The 16,570-nt window shown below is 56.4% G+C and overlaps 1 protein-coding gene across 16 annotated transcripts in view; it reads left to right on the top strand.

The window, feature by feature from the left end:
• ABLIM2 (actin binding LIM protein family member 2) overlaps positions 1-16,570 on the top strand; it is a 195,310-nt gene that overhangs the window by 121,702 nt on the left and 57,038 nt on the right. For 8 of the 16 annotated variants that reach the window (XR_012091644.1, XM_073012534.1, XM_037983103.2 and 5 more), the window contains exons 10-13: positions 1,113-1,259; positions 5,196-5,228; positions 8,114-8,234; positions 10,027-10,125. Coding sequence is in view for 15 of the 16 variants with exons in the window: in XM_073012534.1 (XP_072868635.1) it covers positions 1,113-1,259; positions 5,196-5,228; positions 8,114-8,234; positions 10,027-10,125 (400 nt within the window). In the remaining variant the exon portion in view is untranslated. The remainder of the gene's footprint in view (positions 1-1,112; positions 1,260-5,195; positions 5,229-8,113; positions 8,235-10,026; positions 10,126-16,570) is intronic. The other 8 variants (XM_073012542.1, XM_073012541.1, XM_073012539.1 and 5 more) reach the window with 2 other exon arrangements.

Genomic DNA, 16,570 nt, shown 5'->3' with positions numbered 1-16,570 from the left:
TGTGTGTGAGTGAGCCGTGGGCCTGGGGAGTGATTGTATGTGTGAACACGTGTCAGTGTGTGGGTGTGGACACATGTATGCTAGTATGTGGAAGTGGGCCAAGATGTGAGGGGGTGTCTGTACCTCCACAGTCTCAGACAGACACGTTCTCTGTGTGGGGGTATGCGTGCATATGTGTGTAGTGCATGTGTGTGCCTGCATGTGTTTGCATGCATGTGTGTGTGTGCATGTGTGTGCATATGTGTGCACATGTATATGTAGGTATATGTCATCGCCCTTTGTATCCATGGGTTCCACATCTGCAGAGTCAACCAACCTCAGATTGAAAATATTCTTACAAAACAATAAAAATAGCAAACAACAATAAAAATTAATACAAATAAAATAATATAAAAATAATACAGTATTTTATTTATGCAAATAAAAGAATACAGTATAGCATCCATTTACCCAGCATTTGCATTGTGTTAGGCATTACAAATCACCAACAGATGATTTTAAGCAAATGGGAGGATGTGCACAGGCTACGTGCAAATACCACGTAATTTTATTTAACAACCTGAGCATTAGAGGATTTGGGGATTTGAGAAGGGTCCCGGGACCTATCTCACATGAATAGTAAGGGACGCGTATGTGTTTGCCTGTGTGTGTGTCTGTGTTGGTACGTGTGCATGCATGTACACATGTTTAAGCCATGAACTGAGTCTGCCAGACCCCGTGCCAGGCACATCACAGGCGTGGCCTCCTTGATCCCAGAGCCTTCGTATGTGATCATCTCCCTCACTTTGTGCAGAAGGAAACTGAGGCTTAGAGAAGACACTTCCGCGAGGCCTACTGGCTCTTTCATGGCTGGGCCTCAGGATCCAGGCCCGCCTGCTCTGGAGTTCCCTGTGCTTTGATCCTGTCCCCATTTCACCTATACCAGGAGCTGGGGGTGAGCTCAGACTCTGCCCGAAGTGCTGTGACCCCAGCACCCTCCTCACGGCTGCTGGAACAGCCACTGTCCTCTGGTTTTGGGGGCACTGTCCTGTGGGATGCATCTGGCTTTGGGGGCACTGCCCTCTGGGATGTGGGTCTGACTGTCCCCTCCCCAATTCTCTTTCCGCCCTCAGGCCAAGCTTGGTGGTGAGATTCTGGACTACAGGGACTTGGCAGCCCTTCCTAAAAATAAGGCCATCTATGACATCGACCGCCCCGACATGATCTCCTACTCACCTTACATCAGCCACTCTGCAGGGGATAGGCAGAGCTACGGCGAGGTATGTACCCTGCCCGCATGGCCCTGGACACCTGTGCCCCCAAGTGCTGCCCTGCAGGACAGGCGTCATCCCTAGCGTGTGTCCCATGGGGCCAGAGCCACTTCCATCTTCACCACTCACCCACATGCTCAGCCTCTTCACGCCCATCAGAGAGCCACTTGCATGTCCTGTTTCAGTAACGCCCAAGGCACTGTGGTCCCAAAGCTGCCATTGCTGAAGGAGTGAGCCTGGAAGCCTCCTTAACTGGAGCAGAAAGTAGGAAGCATGCTGATTTGTAGCAAAGATGACAGCAACTCAGTGAAAATCTCCTAATTTTCTGAAGCATTAGATTATTTTCATAAAGCATGAGATGCATTTCCTCTGTAGACTCTTAGCCCTTGCCACCCTCACCGCCATGGTTCTGCCCCATGTTCCTCTGCCCCATGAATTCATGAGCCAATGTGACCGGCCTGGTCGAACCGCAGATTATTTACTTCCTGGCATGCCTGTGGACAGCGTTCCTTACTCCTCAGAGGTTTCCTATTTAGAGCTGCTCTGTCCCTTTCCTGTGGAATGCATTGTTGGTTTTTGCTTTTCCTCTTGTGGTTCTGAGGTTTCAACATGACCGTGGCTGCCTGGGGTAGGAGGAGGCGTTGCCAGGCTGTTGGCCCGAGTGCGTGTGCTTTTGACATGCATGCCACCAGGCGTGGGGCTCCCCGGGATGGGGAAGCTCAGTCCTCTCAAACACGTTTCCCTTGGGCCTTCTCGTTTTGAGACTTCAACAAGGGCCTCTAGGGAAGCAAGAGCTGAGACTCCAGGGCAACACGTTTGATGTGGATGGTGTGGGGCGAGAAAGTCACGGCTGCTGGGTGCACCTGCTGAGCTCAAGGGCTGTGCAGGCAGGGTGAGAAGAGCTCAGGGCCGGCAGGTGCCCTCCTGACTTGCTTCTGTCCCTAGGGATCACAGAATTTGAGGATGTGGGTGACAAGCCCCACTGACAATGAGAGGGACCAGTGGGGGGAGCTGAGGGAGGGCATCCCGACCCACACCCACCTGCACCCACATGCACCCACCCACATGCACCCACCTACCAGTCACATACCTGCACCCACCTGTACCCACCCACCACCCACCCACCTACCACCCACCCACCTACCACCCACCTACCACCACCTACCACTCACCTGCCACCACCTACCACCCACCTACCACCCACCCACCTACCACCACCTACCACCACCTACCACCCACCCACCTACCACCCACCTACCACACACCTACCACCCACCTACCACCACCTGCCACCCACCTACCACCACCTACCACCCACCTACCACCCACCTACCACACACCTACCACACACCTACCACCACCTGCCACCCACCTACCACCCACCTACCACCCACCTACCACCACCTACCACCCACCTACCACCCACCTACCACCCACCTACCACCACCTACCACCCACCTACCACCCACCTACCACACACCTACACCCACCTACCACCACCTAACACCCACCTACCACCACCTAACACCACCTACCACCCACCTACCACCACCTACCACCCACCTACCACCCACCCACCACCACCTACCACACACCTACCACCCACCTACCACCCACCTACCACCACCTACCACCCACCTACCACACACCTACCACCACCTACCACACACCTACACCCACCTACACCCACCTACCACCCACCTACCACCCACCTACCACCCACCTGCCACCCACCTACCACCCACCTACCACCACCTGCCACCCACCTACCACACACCTACCACCCACCTACTACCACCTGCCACCCACCTACCACACACCTACACCCACCTACCACCCACCTACCACCCACCTACCACCACCTGCCACCCACCTACCACACACCTACACCCACCTACCACCCACCTACCACCACCTGCCACCACCTACCACCCACCACCACACACCTACCACCACCTACCACACACCTACCACCCACCTACCACACACCTACCACCACCTACCACACACCTACACCCACCTACACCCACCTACCACTCACCACCCACCCACCTGCACCCTCCTACCACCCACCTACCACCCACCTACCACCACCTACACCCACCTACCACCCACCTACCACCACCTACCACCCACCTACCACCCACCTACCACCACCTGCCACCCACCTACCACACATCTACACCCACCTACCAGCCACCTACCACCACCTGCCACCACCTACCACCCACCACCACACACCTACCACCACCTACCACACACCTACCACCCACCTACCACACACCTACCACCACCTACCACACACCTACACCCACCTACACCCACCTACCACTCACCACCCACCCACCTGCACCCTCCTACCACCACCTACCACCCACCTACCACCACCTACACCCACCTATCTGCACTCACCCACTGCACCCACCTGTACTCATCTACCCTGCCCAGGCTGGGTGTGGGCTTTATGGTCCAACATCTGGTCTGCACCTGGACCAGGCACTGAAAGACAGTCTGTGAGGACTCGCAACTTGGCCATAGGGTTGAGACCCAAATCCAGTCCCTTCTTCCCTGCAAAGACCACAGGATGTGCTGGAGGAGGAGGAGTTGGTCTCGTGCTCCTCCTCCAACTCCTGACAGCCTTGGGGCATCGGGCACACCCTTTCCTGGTTTGAGTGCGTGTGACCCTGCAGGAGGGCTCTGTGGCCATGAAGGGCCATATGCAGAGGTGACGTGTGTGGGAGTGGGCTGGTATCGCTCCCTGTCCTGCTCCCAGGGGTCTCATGGCGTGACCAGGACACAGCTTCCAGGCCCAAGTGGACATGGACCCTTAGCTGTTGTCACTGAGGTTTCTTTCAGCCTCTCTGGGGCTGCATCCCTCAAATGGCAGGACATGTGTGAACCATGGATGATCCTGACCCCAGGACCTGTCCCCAGAGAGCAGAGAAGGGGCAGGAAGGGAGGGGCTGTGACTTGGGAGTCACCCTCTCCCTCTGGGGAGACCTGGGTTGGCCTCCCCGCTCTGCTAAACCCTGGCACCTGTGTGTGAGCTTCTGCTCTCAGCCATAAAGTGCCACCCCATGGGGCCTGCCTCGGCAGGTGGGCAGGGCCGGGTGCCTGGGCCAGGTGTGTCCATACAGAGCTTCCTCTATGCCGATGGCCAGGAGCAGCCTGAGGGTTCTCCCTCGATTCCATCATTTCACCCATAGCCTTCAGCTTCCCACCTCCCATGGCACGGGGCGGCACAGGGCCTGTAGCAGCCTCCCAGAGGCTGTCGAGTTATTGCTGTGTAATAACCACGGTTCCTGTGAACAGAGTGCCTCCCTGCTCTGCCGTGGGAACGGTATTCTCTTTCCCACTGCTTGCTCACCTCACAAGGGCTGTGCTCTTTCTGGGCCCCTCCTACCTCCATGACCCTCACTGAACATACGTGCAGGTGGTGGTGGATGGGGTGCCAGCCTGGGGAGACAGGTCAGCCTACTGTCTAGGTCCCCAGGGCCCCCACGGCAGAGCCGGCTCCAACACAAAGGCTCCTGATCGCCCTCTCTCTGCTGCGCACCTTTTCTCTCTTGTCCAGAGAAAACCGAGGTGATGGGCCCTCAGGATGTTGCTGCCCGTGCCCTGAGCCAGGGTCTTCCTTTTGGGAAAATACGTCTTCGTGGAGAACAGTGGGACATGGGGGTGGCCAGGTGGAGACAAGCTCTGGGCTCATTGGCACGAAATCAGTTTCCCCGGGGGCTTCTTTCTCTGGGAAGAATTAACCACGTTTCTCCAAAGAGAAGGTTCTGGAGCCCTGTCTTGTGTCTCTTGGGGTAGAGTTCTTTTCCTGTCTGGAGGATCAGGGCTGTGTGGGTGTTTGCGCCTGTGCTGCCTGCCAGTCACGGAACTGCTATCTCCCTCTCTGCCTGGCGCCAGCACTAACGGCCACTTTGTGTGTTGTGTCCACAGTCCCCTCAGTTGCTCTCGCCAACGCCGACCGAGGTAACCACCACCCTCTCGCCTGCCCCTGCTTGCCGTGGCGCTGCCGCCCAGGTTATAAACATAACCGCCCAGCTGGACCCCCAGGAAGGGCCTCCTTGGTGGCTCTTCACCATGGGGCCCCGGGCCACGGCCCTTGTGACGTGGGGCATCCTCCTGGCTGCTGGTTATTTTTATGATCACACCGCACCTGCATGCCTCCCCCGTGTGTCTGCCAGCCCTGCCGATGTGGCCGCCTGGGATGCGGGTCTCCCCTAAGCAGATCGTGGTCTGGGCTGTGGCTTCCTTTAGGGGAAAATTCAGGAGCCTGGCTGAGCCTGGGAGCGCTTTCTGCCTCCTGCCCCTCCACGTGGGGTGTATGGGAAGCACCCAGTCCTCATGGAGAAACACTGGACATGTCTCTCTACAAAAGCGCTTTTACTGTTAGTGGTCTAGCTTTTTTTTTCTTTTTTTTTTCTGTTTCTCAAAATTAATCAGTGACATAGACAGCTGCCAATCAGACTGCAGTCTGTGCGACCGCACAGGTGGCCGCAGCAGAAACATGTCATGGTAGCCAGGAACAGAGAGCCCAGGCAGCAGCCGTGCCCTGAGCTCTTCCCCTGTGCTTGGTGCCATTGTAAACATTTTATAGGCTGGGCGTGGTGGCTCACACCTGTAATCCCAGCACTTTGGGAGGCCAAGGTGAGCAGATCACCTGAGGTCAGGAGTTCGAGGCCAGCCTGGCCAAAACAGTGAAACCCCATCTCCACTAAAAATACAAAAATTACACAGGTGTGGTGACACGTGCCTGTAATCCCAGCTACTTAGGAGGCTGAGCAAGGAGAATTGCTTGAACCCAGGAGACAGAGGTTGCAGTGAGATGAGATCACACCACTACATTCCAGCCTGGGTGACAGAGCAAGACTCCGTCTCAAAAAAAAGAAATTATATTTATTCATCCCCCACCACGACCCCCAGAGTCAAGTTCTGTGATTTTCCCCAGTTTACCGCAGAGAAACTGAGGCACAGGGAAGTCACATAACCTTTCCAGGGTCACGCACTATGAGGCGCGGGAGGATTTCAGCCCAGCGGGTGACTCAGAGCCTGTGCAGAGCCTGTGCAGGGCCTGTGCTCACCCACTGGGCTCTCCAGCCTCCTGCTCCAGACAGCCTGCCCCGCGGGAGCTGTGACGGCCGTGGTACCTGGGTGCTATATCCCTAGGGCAGTCATTCCTATGTACTGGTGACTTTTGATGCCCCAGGCCTGGGGCCAGGCATCGTTTCATCTCCTCATTTACCTGCACAGGGCACCCCTGAGGGAGGGATGTCAGCTCCCCTTCCAGATGAGGTGAAGGGTCTGCCTGACACAGAGCGCACTCCTGGGAAGAGCCTGGTCTCCCTGCAGAGGTCCCTGTCTCGGGCTGTACCCCAGAGTAGGGCACAAAAGCACGCACACTTGCTCAGTGGGAGGCTGCACAGCCATGCACAGCCTGCAGGCTTCTGATCCAGAGGTGGTCACTGTGGTCACAGGACCTCGGCCACCCTCATCGGGACTTGCCTGCTTCCTGCCTTCCCTGCCCAGAGCCAGGATTCCCAATCCAACCCTTAGGAGTGGTCTGAGACTGAGTTCCTCCCTGGCTCCTGACAACTTTGGAGAACCGGAATCTTCTGCAGAGCCCCTGCCTGGCTTCTCTGCTTGACTCCTTAACCTGTCCCCATAGACACAGCGCTGGGGGACGGTAGAGGAACAGGGCAAGTGTGGGCCTTGGTGGTGCTGTTCTGCTGGAAGAACACGGCCAGCAGCAGCTGGGCATCAAACCCTTGGATCCAGGGATGCGACGGTCAAACACACATGGGCCACTTGCGCCTAGCTGCTGAACCTGCATGGAGCTGGCAAGCCCTGAGTCCAGGCTGAACAAGGAGCCAGGACACCTGTAAGGTGGACAGGGCTGTGCAGAGGACAGAGGGGTAGAGAGACAGGGCACTAGCCGCCCCGAGAGAGTATGCCCCTGGCTGGGGTTAGACAGTCACCAAAGGGTGCAGGGCGAAGTCCAGGTAGGAACCTAGCATGAGGGCTGGCCTGAGCACATGGAGGTGGCGCACTAGGCAGGTGTTAGGGACAGCACACCTTGGGGTGGGAGACATGCTCCAACAGGCCAGGGGAGCCATGGGCCCAGACCAGGAATTCCTTTGCTCATCTCAATGCTGGCCTTGAGGGCAAAACAGCAGCATCCACCCTGCAGCAGGACACTGGGCTGGGCCATGTAATGACCCAGGCCAGCATGCCAAGCTGTGGCGGGCCGGGCAGCCTGCTCTCCCCCGTGCCATGGTGCCACACCACCCCATGCCACCTGCCTCCCACTCTGCCTGCTGCAAATAGCTGCTCCTTCTTGTATGAAGTCTGCCATGTCATTGCTTGTGGGTTTGACTCAATTGGGCTTCCTGGCCTGGGGTGGAGTACCTTTCTACCTCCAAATGTGCCTCCAGGGCCATTAGAGCCCCCAGTTCACACGTGAGAAGCCCCCATCAGGACTGGGGGAGTCTCTGTGGTTCTCACACTGTGTTCTAAGAGCTGGGCGCTGGCAAGGGTCAGGCAGGAGGAGATCTGGAGGATGAAGCTGGAGCCCCGACCTGCAGCAGGGGAAGTTGGGGGATCCTCGCCAGTGGGTCCCTGTACCACACCCTGTGGCAAGGATCCAGCAGGCACAGCGGGGACTGTGTCTGCACCACACCAGCCCCACTTGGCTCTTCAAACCTGCCCTGACAGGTGCAGGTGATTCCCACATGGGGCCATATTGAGTCATCCACTGGGTCAGGAGGGCAAACACCAAATGGTGTGGGGAAATGGGTGGACAAGGGGTGGGCAGTGCTCCCAGCTTGGATGTTCACAAGCTGCATCTTCCCTCCCAGGGGGATCAGGATGACCGGTCCTACAAGCAGTGCCGGACCTCCAGCCCAAGCTCCACTGGGTCAGTCAGCCTCGGGCGCTACACCCCGACTTCACGGTCACCACAGCACTACAGCCGCCCAGGTACTTGGCCCCCTGGTTCCTCTGAGCCCCCAGGATGCTGTCCTTCTCCTTGTTTTGTTTTGTTTTTTTTGTTTTTTCTTTTATAAGTGGCCTTTTTCTTATGCAACTGGAAACATGATGGAAATGGGTGGGATTGTCAGCAGGTGGGTGGCTGAGAACCTGTTCATTTAGTGGCATAAAGAAAAGGACCTCCTCGTACCTTGGGGTGAGGTGAGCTGCAGAGGCTGCCCTGCGGGTTAGTGGAGCCTTCTGTGGAGCACACATCCTGGGGAGCACACACTGAGCGCTTCGATTCCAGCTAATGATTTGGTGGCAAGAGGTGTCAGGACGATAAGACAGCACATGTGTTAGGAGAGCAGACGTCGGCCGGCTGCAAACTCGTGTGGGTCTCAGAAGACTTGAGCTGGGAAAACAAATGCTAATGGGAAAAATTAAGCCCATTAGCATTTCACCTGTGGCTAGGTTGGTCACCCAGTGACAGCTGTCCTCATGGGAGAATGGGTGAGAGGCCCCGCCAGTCAGGAGGGAGCCCCGAGGCAGGTCCTCTCCACATGTATCACCTCATCCCCTGCCTGGCGCCCAGCTGTGTTATCAATCCCTGTAGCTGTGAAACTCCTCAACCCCCTGAGCGTGTCAAAGCCACGACAGGGACGCTCCACACAGACACTGCCTTTTGAGGGATTTTTCCAAGCTGCTTCCTTCCTGGCCAGCTGCTGCATGGCTCCATTTATACATCCATGGACTATGGCTCTTATTTTTGCAGCCTTTGTGGAAAAATCAAAACTCATTCATTTGCAAAGTTATTTCCATTGACTCCTTGCAATGCGCCTGGTACATTCTGCTCAATAAATGTTGAGAAAGTGGGTAAAGGAGTGCGTGCATGAGTGAGTGGTGAGTGAGTGAATGAGTGCATGAATGAGTGAATTAGTGAGTGAATGAATAAGTGAGCAAGTGAATGAATGAATGAGTGAACAAGTGAATGAGTCAGTGAGTGAATGAGTGATTGAGTGAGCAAATAAGGGAATGAGTGAGTGAGTGAATGAGTGATGGAATGAGTGAGTGAGCAAGTGAATGAATGAGTGAATTGATGAGTGAATAAATGAATGAGTGAATGAGTTAGTGGGTAAATAAGTGATTGAATGAGTGAGTGAGCAAATAAGGGAATGAGTGAGTGAGTGAATGAGTGATTGAATGAGTAAGTGAGCAAGCAAGGGAGTGAGTGAATGAATGACTGAGTGAATGAATGAGTGAAGAAATGAGTGAGTGAGCGAGCAGGTGAGTTAAAGGCAGTCAACTTTATTGAGCTCCTCGTCCTAAGGGCCCTTTGCTGGCTCGACTGCCATAGCACAAGGACAGCCTGGGCTTGTTGACTGCACTTGGCCCGGGCTAACCCGAGAGCCAAGCTTGCATCTTGCCGGGCAAGTCTGGTGAGGATATCTGGTGGCAGATCACTGCCTGAACTGCTCTCCAGCTGAGTCCTTGATCCCCAGGAGACCCCCAGTGCTAAGCGACAGGCCTGGCTGGGGACCCAACACCCCCGGGGAACCCTGGCCCAAGGCTCCTATGCAGCAGCCTGGGCCTCTGCCTGGTCCTCTGAGGTCCGGTTTCCTCGCTCCGTACCTGGAGGAGAGTGGTCTAAAACGTGTTTGGTGACCCCCTTCAGGTGCAAAAAGGTGTGCATTCCTCGAGAAAGGAAGCAACAGTGTTCCTAGCAGGGTGGGGATGAGGAATATGTGTGGCTTTGCACCAGCCAGCCCAGGTTGACTCTGACTTGCTCTCTGTTACCCCATAGCTGGTACTGTGAGTGTGGGTACCAGTAGCTGCCTCTCCCTGTCCCAACACCCAAGCCCTACATCCGTGTTCAGACATCATTACATCCCCTACTTCCGAGGTAAGGCGCGCAGTGCTGTGGGCTGTGGGTGCTCACGGGTGTCCACGCCTGGCGTCTATGTGCTCGCTGTCCATGTCTGCCGCATGGCTTCACCAGAGCCCCTGTTTCATGCCCTGTGCCCCTCACTGTGTGTGTCTTGTGCGTCTGGCTCTGTGTGTCCATGTGCAAATGTTCCTGGAAGGAAAACCTAGGTACCTTGTTACATAAAGGAACAGAAGAGAGAGGGCTTGGAAAGCTACAGGAAGAGGGGACCAGGGTTCCCTCACACCCACCCACAGGCTTTGTCTTCAGAACCCTCACCCAAGTCACCACCTTTGATTTCATGTGTCAGCCAGGGGCACAGGTGCTCACAGGGTTTGTGTTCAGGAACGGAAGCTGCGCTGTGCAGAGGGCCCTGACTCTTCCATAGCCTCAGGCTCCTGGGGCCCAGGGCAAGGTTCACACCCAGTGTGGCTCCAACTCTCAGCTCTTCCAGGAGTGGATGAGCCACCTACATCCCTGCACGGGCACCCACATGCAGGGCCCGCAGGAAAACGGCCACGCTCATGTTTTCCTGTATGCTGTGGACTAAAAAATGCATCCCCCACACTCGTAGGGTGGATCCCTAATCCCTGACGTGACTATATCTGTAGAGGGGCCCTTTAAAGAAGTAATCAGTTCAATGAGATCCTCGGGGTGGCCCAGATCCCACAGAACTGATGTCTTTATGAGAAGAGACGCCAGACCTCGCTCCCTCTCTGCACACACTCAGATAAAAGGCCACTGCAGACACGCACACTCAGATAAAAGACCACTGCAGACACGCACACTCAGATAAAAGGCCACTCCAGACACGCACACTCAGATAAAAGGCCACTGCAGACACGCACACTCAGATAAAAGGCCACTCCAGACACGCACACTCAGATAAAAGACCACTGCAGACACGCACACTCAGATAAAAGGCCACTCCAGACACGCACACTCAGATAAAAGGCCACTCCAGACACGCACACTCAGATAAAAGACCACTGCAGACACGCACACTCAGATAAAAGGCCACTCCAGACACGCACGCTCAGATAAAAGACCACTGCAGACACGCACACTCAGATAAAAGACCACTGCAGACAGGCACACTCAGATAAAAGGCCACTGCAGACACGCACACTGAAATAAAAGGCCACTGCTGACACAGTGCTGTCTGCAAGCCAGGAAAAACAGTCTCAGGAGAAGCCACACCCTGCCAGATCTGGCTCAGAGATGTCCAGCCTGCAGCGCTGTGAGGGGAAATATGCCTGTTGTTTAAGCCACGCAGGCTGTGGTATTTTGTTACACAGCCCCAGCTGACCAGCGCACCACAGAAAGACTCAGAGCATTAGAGGAGGCAGCGGCGATGTTCTCACCAATTCCCCAAGCGATACAATAATTCCCCATCCTGAGCAGCTGCTGAGGGGGAATGTCTCTGGAAAAACCTCCCAGGCCACAGGGAGTGAGAAGGTGGGGCAGGCAGCTGGACTCTCCATCATTGGATGGTCACCAAACGGGGTTCATTTGGACCTGCACACCTCTCTGTGTACCTCATCATCATTGCTCTGGGCAGGCCCCATGGCCTACTGAGAAGAGAGTTCCTGGCCATTGATGGACATGGCCGTCCTCATTTTTCTGGGGACCTGTCCCTACAGCTTTGGGATGATCTGACTCCTTTGAGAAGAAGCAAAGTCCTCAGCTGGGTGCAATGGCTCATACTTGTAATCCCACTGCTTTGAGACGCCAAAGCAGGAGAATCACTTGAGGCCAGGAGTTTAAGACCAGCCTGGGAAACCTAGTGAGACCCCTTGTCTGAAAAAAAAAAAAAAAAAAAAAGCCGGGCACGGTAGTGCATGCCTGTAATCCCAACTCCTTGGGAGGCTGAGGCAGGAGGATTGCTTCAGGCCAGGAGTGTGAAGCCGCAGTGAGCTATGATCGTGCCACTGCATCCAGCCTGGGCAACAGAGCAAGACCCTGTCTCAGACAACAACAAACAAACAAAAGAAGCAAAGCCAGAAAGGGCACCTCCCCAGAGCAGGAGCATGGCCAGCAGGGCCTTTGTTGTGTGTGGTCCCCGGCAGTCGTGTGGCAGGGGGAACTCCCAAAACCCAGAGTGAATCCAACCATTTGGGTGAGTCACAGCAGGTCCCCCCAGGAGATACCACTGCTCCTGTTGCTCTGTGCCAGGAGGCCCTGGACACCTGGCTCTCCTCCTACCTTCAGCCCTCCCTCTGGTGTGGCTGTCCCAGCTACGGGTCCCTGAGAGGGGCATGGTCAGAGCCGAGGGCAGGCTCACCCCGCTTCCCAGGCAGCCCGTGTGTGTGAGCAGCCTCTGTGGGGCCTAGAGCCAGAGCCGGCCCTGGTGACCCTCCCCGCCTCTGCCCCATCCTGAGCGTCCACTGTCTAATTCTTACAGTTCAGGGTGAGGAAGGCCCAGGACAGGTCCCCTGGGGAGCAGCCCCCCCCTCAGCTCCCCAGACAGCCAAGGAGAGAAGCCAAGGACTGGCAGCCCCTCCCCTTCCTTCCACGCCTTGTAGCAGAAAAGAGTTTGGAGCTGCCCACCTACCCACCCCGCCACCACAATGCGGCTCCAAAGCCGTCTATGCCACAGCCTCTCCAAGGGCATCTCCTGGGGCCCAGAGGCACCATCCCTTTGAGACCTCCCCTGGGTGGGGCCAGGTTTTTGCCTCTTTGATGCCCATCTCTGCCCTGGTTCCCCTGGCCACATTGCCTGCCAGTGCCCTTCATTCAGAAATCACACGAGGCCGGGCGTGGTGGCTCACACCTGTAATCCCAGCACTTTGGAAGGCCAAGGTGGGTGGATCACCTGAGGTCAGGAGTTCGAGACCAGCCTGGCGAACATGGTGAAACCACATCTCTACTAGAAATTAAAAAAAAAAAAAAAAATAGCCAGGCATGGTGGCACACCTGTAGTCCCAGCTATTAGGGAGTCTGAGGCAGGAGGATTGCTTGAACCCAGGAGGCGGAGGTTGCAGTGAGCTGAGACTGAGCCACTGCACTCCAGCCTGGGCAACAGAGTGAGAGTACATCTCAAAAAAAAAAAAGAAAAAAGAAAAATCACACAAAGCCGCCTGACCTCCCGTCTGGTGTCCGGTGTCGGGGAGCCTGGCACCCCCATGCTCTGCCCCTACTCAACTCCCCTGGCTGTCTGTGACCTTGGGAACACCCACCCTCTTTCCAGAACGTACTCCTGAGGGAACTGAGGCTCAGAAAAAAACCACTGGCCAAAACCCAGAGTGGCCCTCAAAGCTCCTTCCGGCAGAGCCCAAGGTCAGGCTTCTACCCGGGGCTCCGTTCACAAGTGTGTTCACCCTCAGGTCCTGGGTCAACCTCGGAGGCCACACGAAGGCGCCTGTCCTCCTCTGCAGCCATGGGCTCCAGTGTGTCCCAGCCTAGGACCTCCTGGTGGCAGCCCCCGGGGCTCAGCTGGACACCAGGCAGCATCGCCTGCCCTCTGGGAAAGCCCTTCCTGTTTGCTCCACGGGCTCCTCTGGCATCGCTGGCCCCTCCCAGTGGACACTTCCCTCAGGACAGCACTGTAGGGGAGCGGCTCCCCGAGGCAAGGCCTGGCCCCACCCCCACCGAATGCTGGCAGGGCCCCACCCCCAGCACACCTTCCCACCAAGACCCAGCTTCTGGAGAGGTGCTGGCCACAGCCGTGGGCACTTTTGTGTGAATTTCAGTCCCTGGCGGGTCCCCTGCGGAGGAGCTGGCAGCAGGGACAGGCAGGTGCAGGCTGGGAGGGGAGTTGGTGCTGCTGAGGCTGCTGGCCAGGCAGCCTCCATGCGCTGAGCGGTGGGCCCACTCTGAACCCCTGGCCTGAGAAGGAAGGAGGGAGGGGCCCTGGGATGGAGCCTCAGGTCTGTCCGGCACCCTCCACTGCCTGGACCCTGGCAGCGCCTCTTCATCGTGCTGAGCGGCCATTCCCTCAGCTGCAAAAGGGCCTCATCCCTGAAGCATCGTCCTCAGGGTGATTGTGGTTGAGGACCCAGGATGTGGCTATGCATGGGCGTCATCCTACCCGGCCTGCCCGTGGCCGCCAGCTGGCCTCTCTGCGGCATCACCTGGAGGAGGCTCCACAGGAACCAGCTGAGCCAGCACCAGGGACACGCTGGGCCACTGGGAGCACCAAGATGAAGGATGTGGCATTGGATTGTAAACTACAGTATAATGGCAAGAGCAGTCAGTCCACACGAATCTACATAAATGTTGAGTAAACAAATAAATGGAGAGAAAGCGAGATCTCCCACACAGGAATTCCAAATAACGTGAGCAGATGCCTTGTCCACCAGGAGGGGGTTGTAACTCCCACTCCTGACGTGTGGACAAGCGTGGGCTGCACAGAGTGGCTCCTTCCCGAGAGCGCCATGTGGGAGGGGAGAGAAGGAGCAAGTCCACCCTGGAGAATCCTGACGAGCGTGACCCGGTCAGCAAGGCAGCCACGGTCAGTGATCCACTCTGCTGACAGCAGGTGCCCTTGATAGGACGTGGTGAGGACACTTCACCTCGTGGGCTTCCTTCCCAACCCCGTAAGCCCAGTATCTCCATGACAAAACATCAGGCAAAATCCCTCCGCAGCCCTCCTCAAAACTGCCAGAGTCCTCAAACACAAGGAATGTCTGCAAAAGGTCGCAACCGAGAAGAGCCTCGGGAGACGTGCCAGCAAAACATCATGTTTCCTGGGTGGGATCCTGGAGCAGAAGAACATCAGGTGACACCCAGGGAAACCCGAATCCTATGTGGCATGCAGGTGGCACCAATCTTTGGGCATGCCCTAGTGCTGGGAGAGGGGACGGGAGACCCCTGGACTACCTGAAGCTGTTCCAAATGAAACATTTACTGAAATTTAAAAAAAGATGGAAGAGGAGAGGAGGAGGAGGAAGAGGAAAAAGTAGAGAAGGAAGAGGAGGACGAGGAGGAAGAGGAGGAGGAGAAAGGAAAAAGTGGAGGAGGAAGAGGAGGAGAAGGAAGACTTTCCTTTTTTTTTTTTTTTTTTTTTGAGATGGAGTCTCCCTCTGTCACCCAGGCTGGAGTGCGGTGGCTGGATCTCTGCTCACTGCAAGCTCCACCTCCTGGGTTTACGCCATTCTCCTGCCTCAGCCTCCCGAGTAGCTGGGACTACAGGCGCCCGCCACCTCGCCCGGCAATTTTTTTTTTTGTATTGTTTTAGTAGAGACGGGGTTTCACCGTGTTAGCCAGGATGGTCTCGATCTCCTGACCTCGTGATCCGCCCATCTCGGCCTCCCAAAGTGCTGGGATTACAGGCTTGAGCCACTGCGCCCCGCTGAAGGAAGACTTTTCAAAAGGGCTGAGGCTGCTCCTCTGCTAACAGGGACCATCCCAGGTTAAAGGATGCTGACACACCCCCTCTGGAGCATATCAGAAGCCCCCTAGGATGTGAGCCTGGCAGCACAGGGCTCCAGGTGGAAGCTGGCAATGCATTTTGTTCCAATGAAGCCTCACAGGGAGCAGGCAGGCATGAGTGCAGAGGAGGGAGAGGTCCTCGTAGACCGAGTCCTTCCAGAAGGCTGAGCAGAGGAGGCAGAGCCTGAACCTGGACCCAGGAAGGGTCTGGACAGGTGGGAAGCCCTGGAGAGGACACTCATTGAGGGGTGGGTTGCTGGGAGGGAGGGACCAAGGTGGCAGGACTCAGGCTGGTGTTAGAGGGCCCCGGGGGGCAGAAGTGAGGTGGGCCACCATGGCTGTGTCCCCAGGTTCCCTGCAGCCTCAGGCCCCTCCAAACATCTGATGAAAGCTGATGAGTCTCCAGACCCTCCTCAAATAGACATGCACATGTGTCCATAGACTCTGGTGTGAAACTTCAGGGGATGCTGCCCTGTGGCTGGGAACTGGGGAGGGACAGGTACCCTGTGATGTGTTAGATCCTCAGCCCACTGAGTGGGGGCCGAGACAGATCAGGAGCCATGATTCCAGATGGGAAGAAACAAGCCCTTCCAGGCCTCCCAGGTCCACGGACTGTGCCAAGAGCACATGCAGCTTGGAGACGGTGCCAGAAGCGAGCCAGGTTCCTCTGTTCAGAGTTCGTAGGGGTGCAGTTTTTAAAACCCACCCTGTTTTGCTGCTGCTGGGGATGGGTCTAGCACAGCCGTAGTCGGTAGGAGGGACCCGCGGTGTCCTTTCCTGGCACGTTGAGTCCAGTCTCCCTGCTGTGAGGCCCCTGCTGCCACTGGGAGGTGCAGGAGTCCACCGTGGAGAAACCTGACGAGCATGACCCGACCAGCAAGGGTGCCACGGCCAGCAAGGACACCTGTAGAGCCAACTGAGGCTCTAGAAGTTTCCATGCTGTTCTGGAGGGAGGTCGCTAAGGGAAGAGCAGTTATCTGATGCTCCATCAGCATTGACAGGCAAAATCAGCACCCATGCCCAGGCATGAGAAAATGCTCAGAGTTAGAGT

Source organism: Chlorocebus sabaeus, chromosome 27 (assembly GCF_047675955.1).
Source record: "Chlorocebus sabaeus isolate Y175 chromosome 27, mChlSab1.0.hap1, whole genome shotgun sequence".
Taxonomy (NCBI): Eukaryota; Metazoa; Chordata; class Mammalia; order Primates; family Cercopithecidae; genus Chlorocebus; species Chlorocebus sabaeus.
Note: the sequence above shows the minus strand (reverse complement) of the source record. Positions and strands in the feature narration are given on the sequence as shown.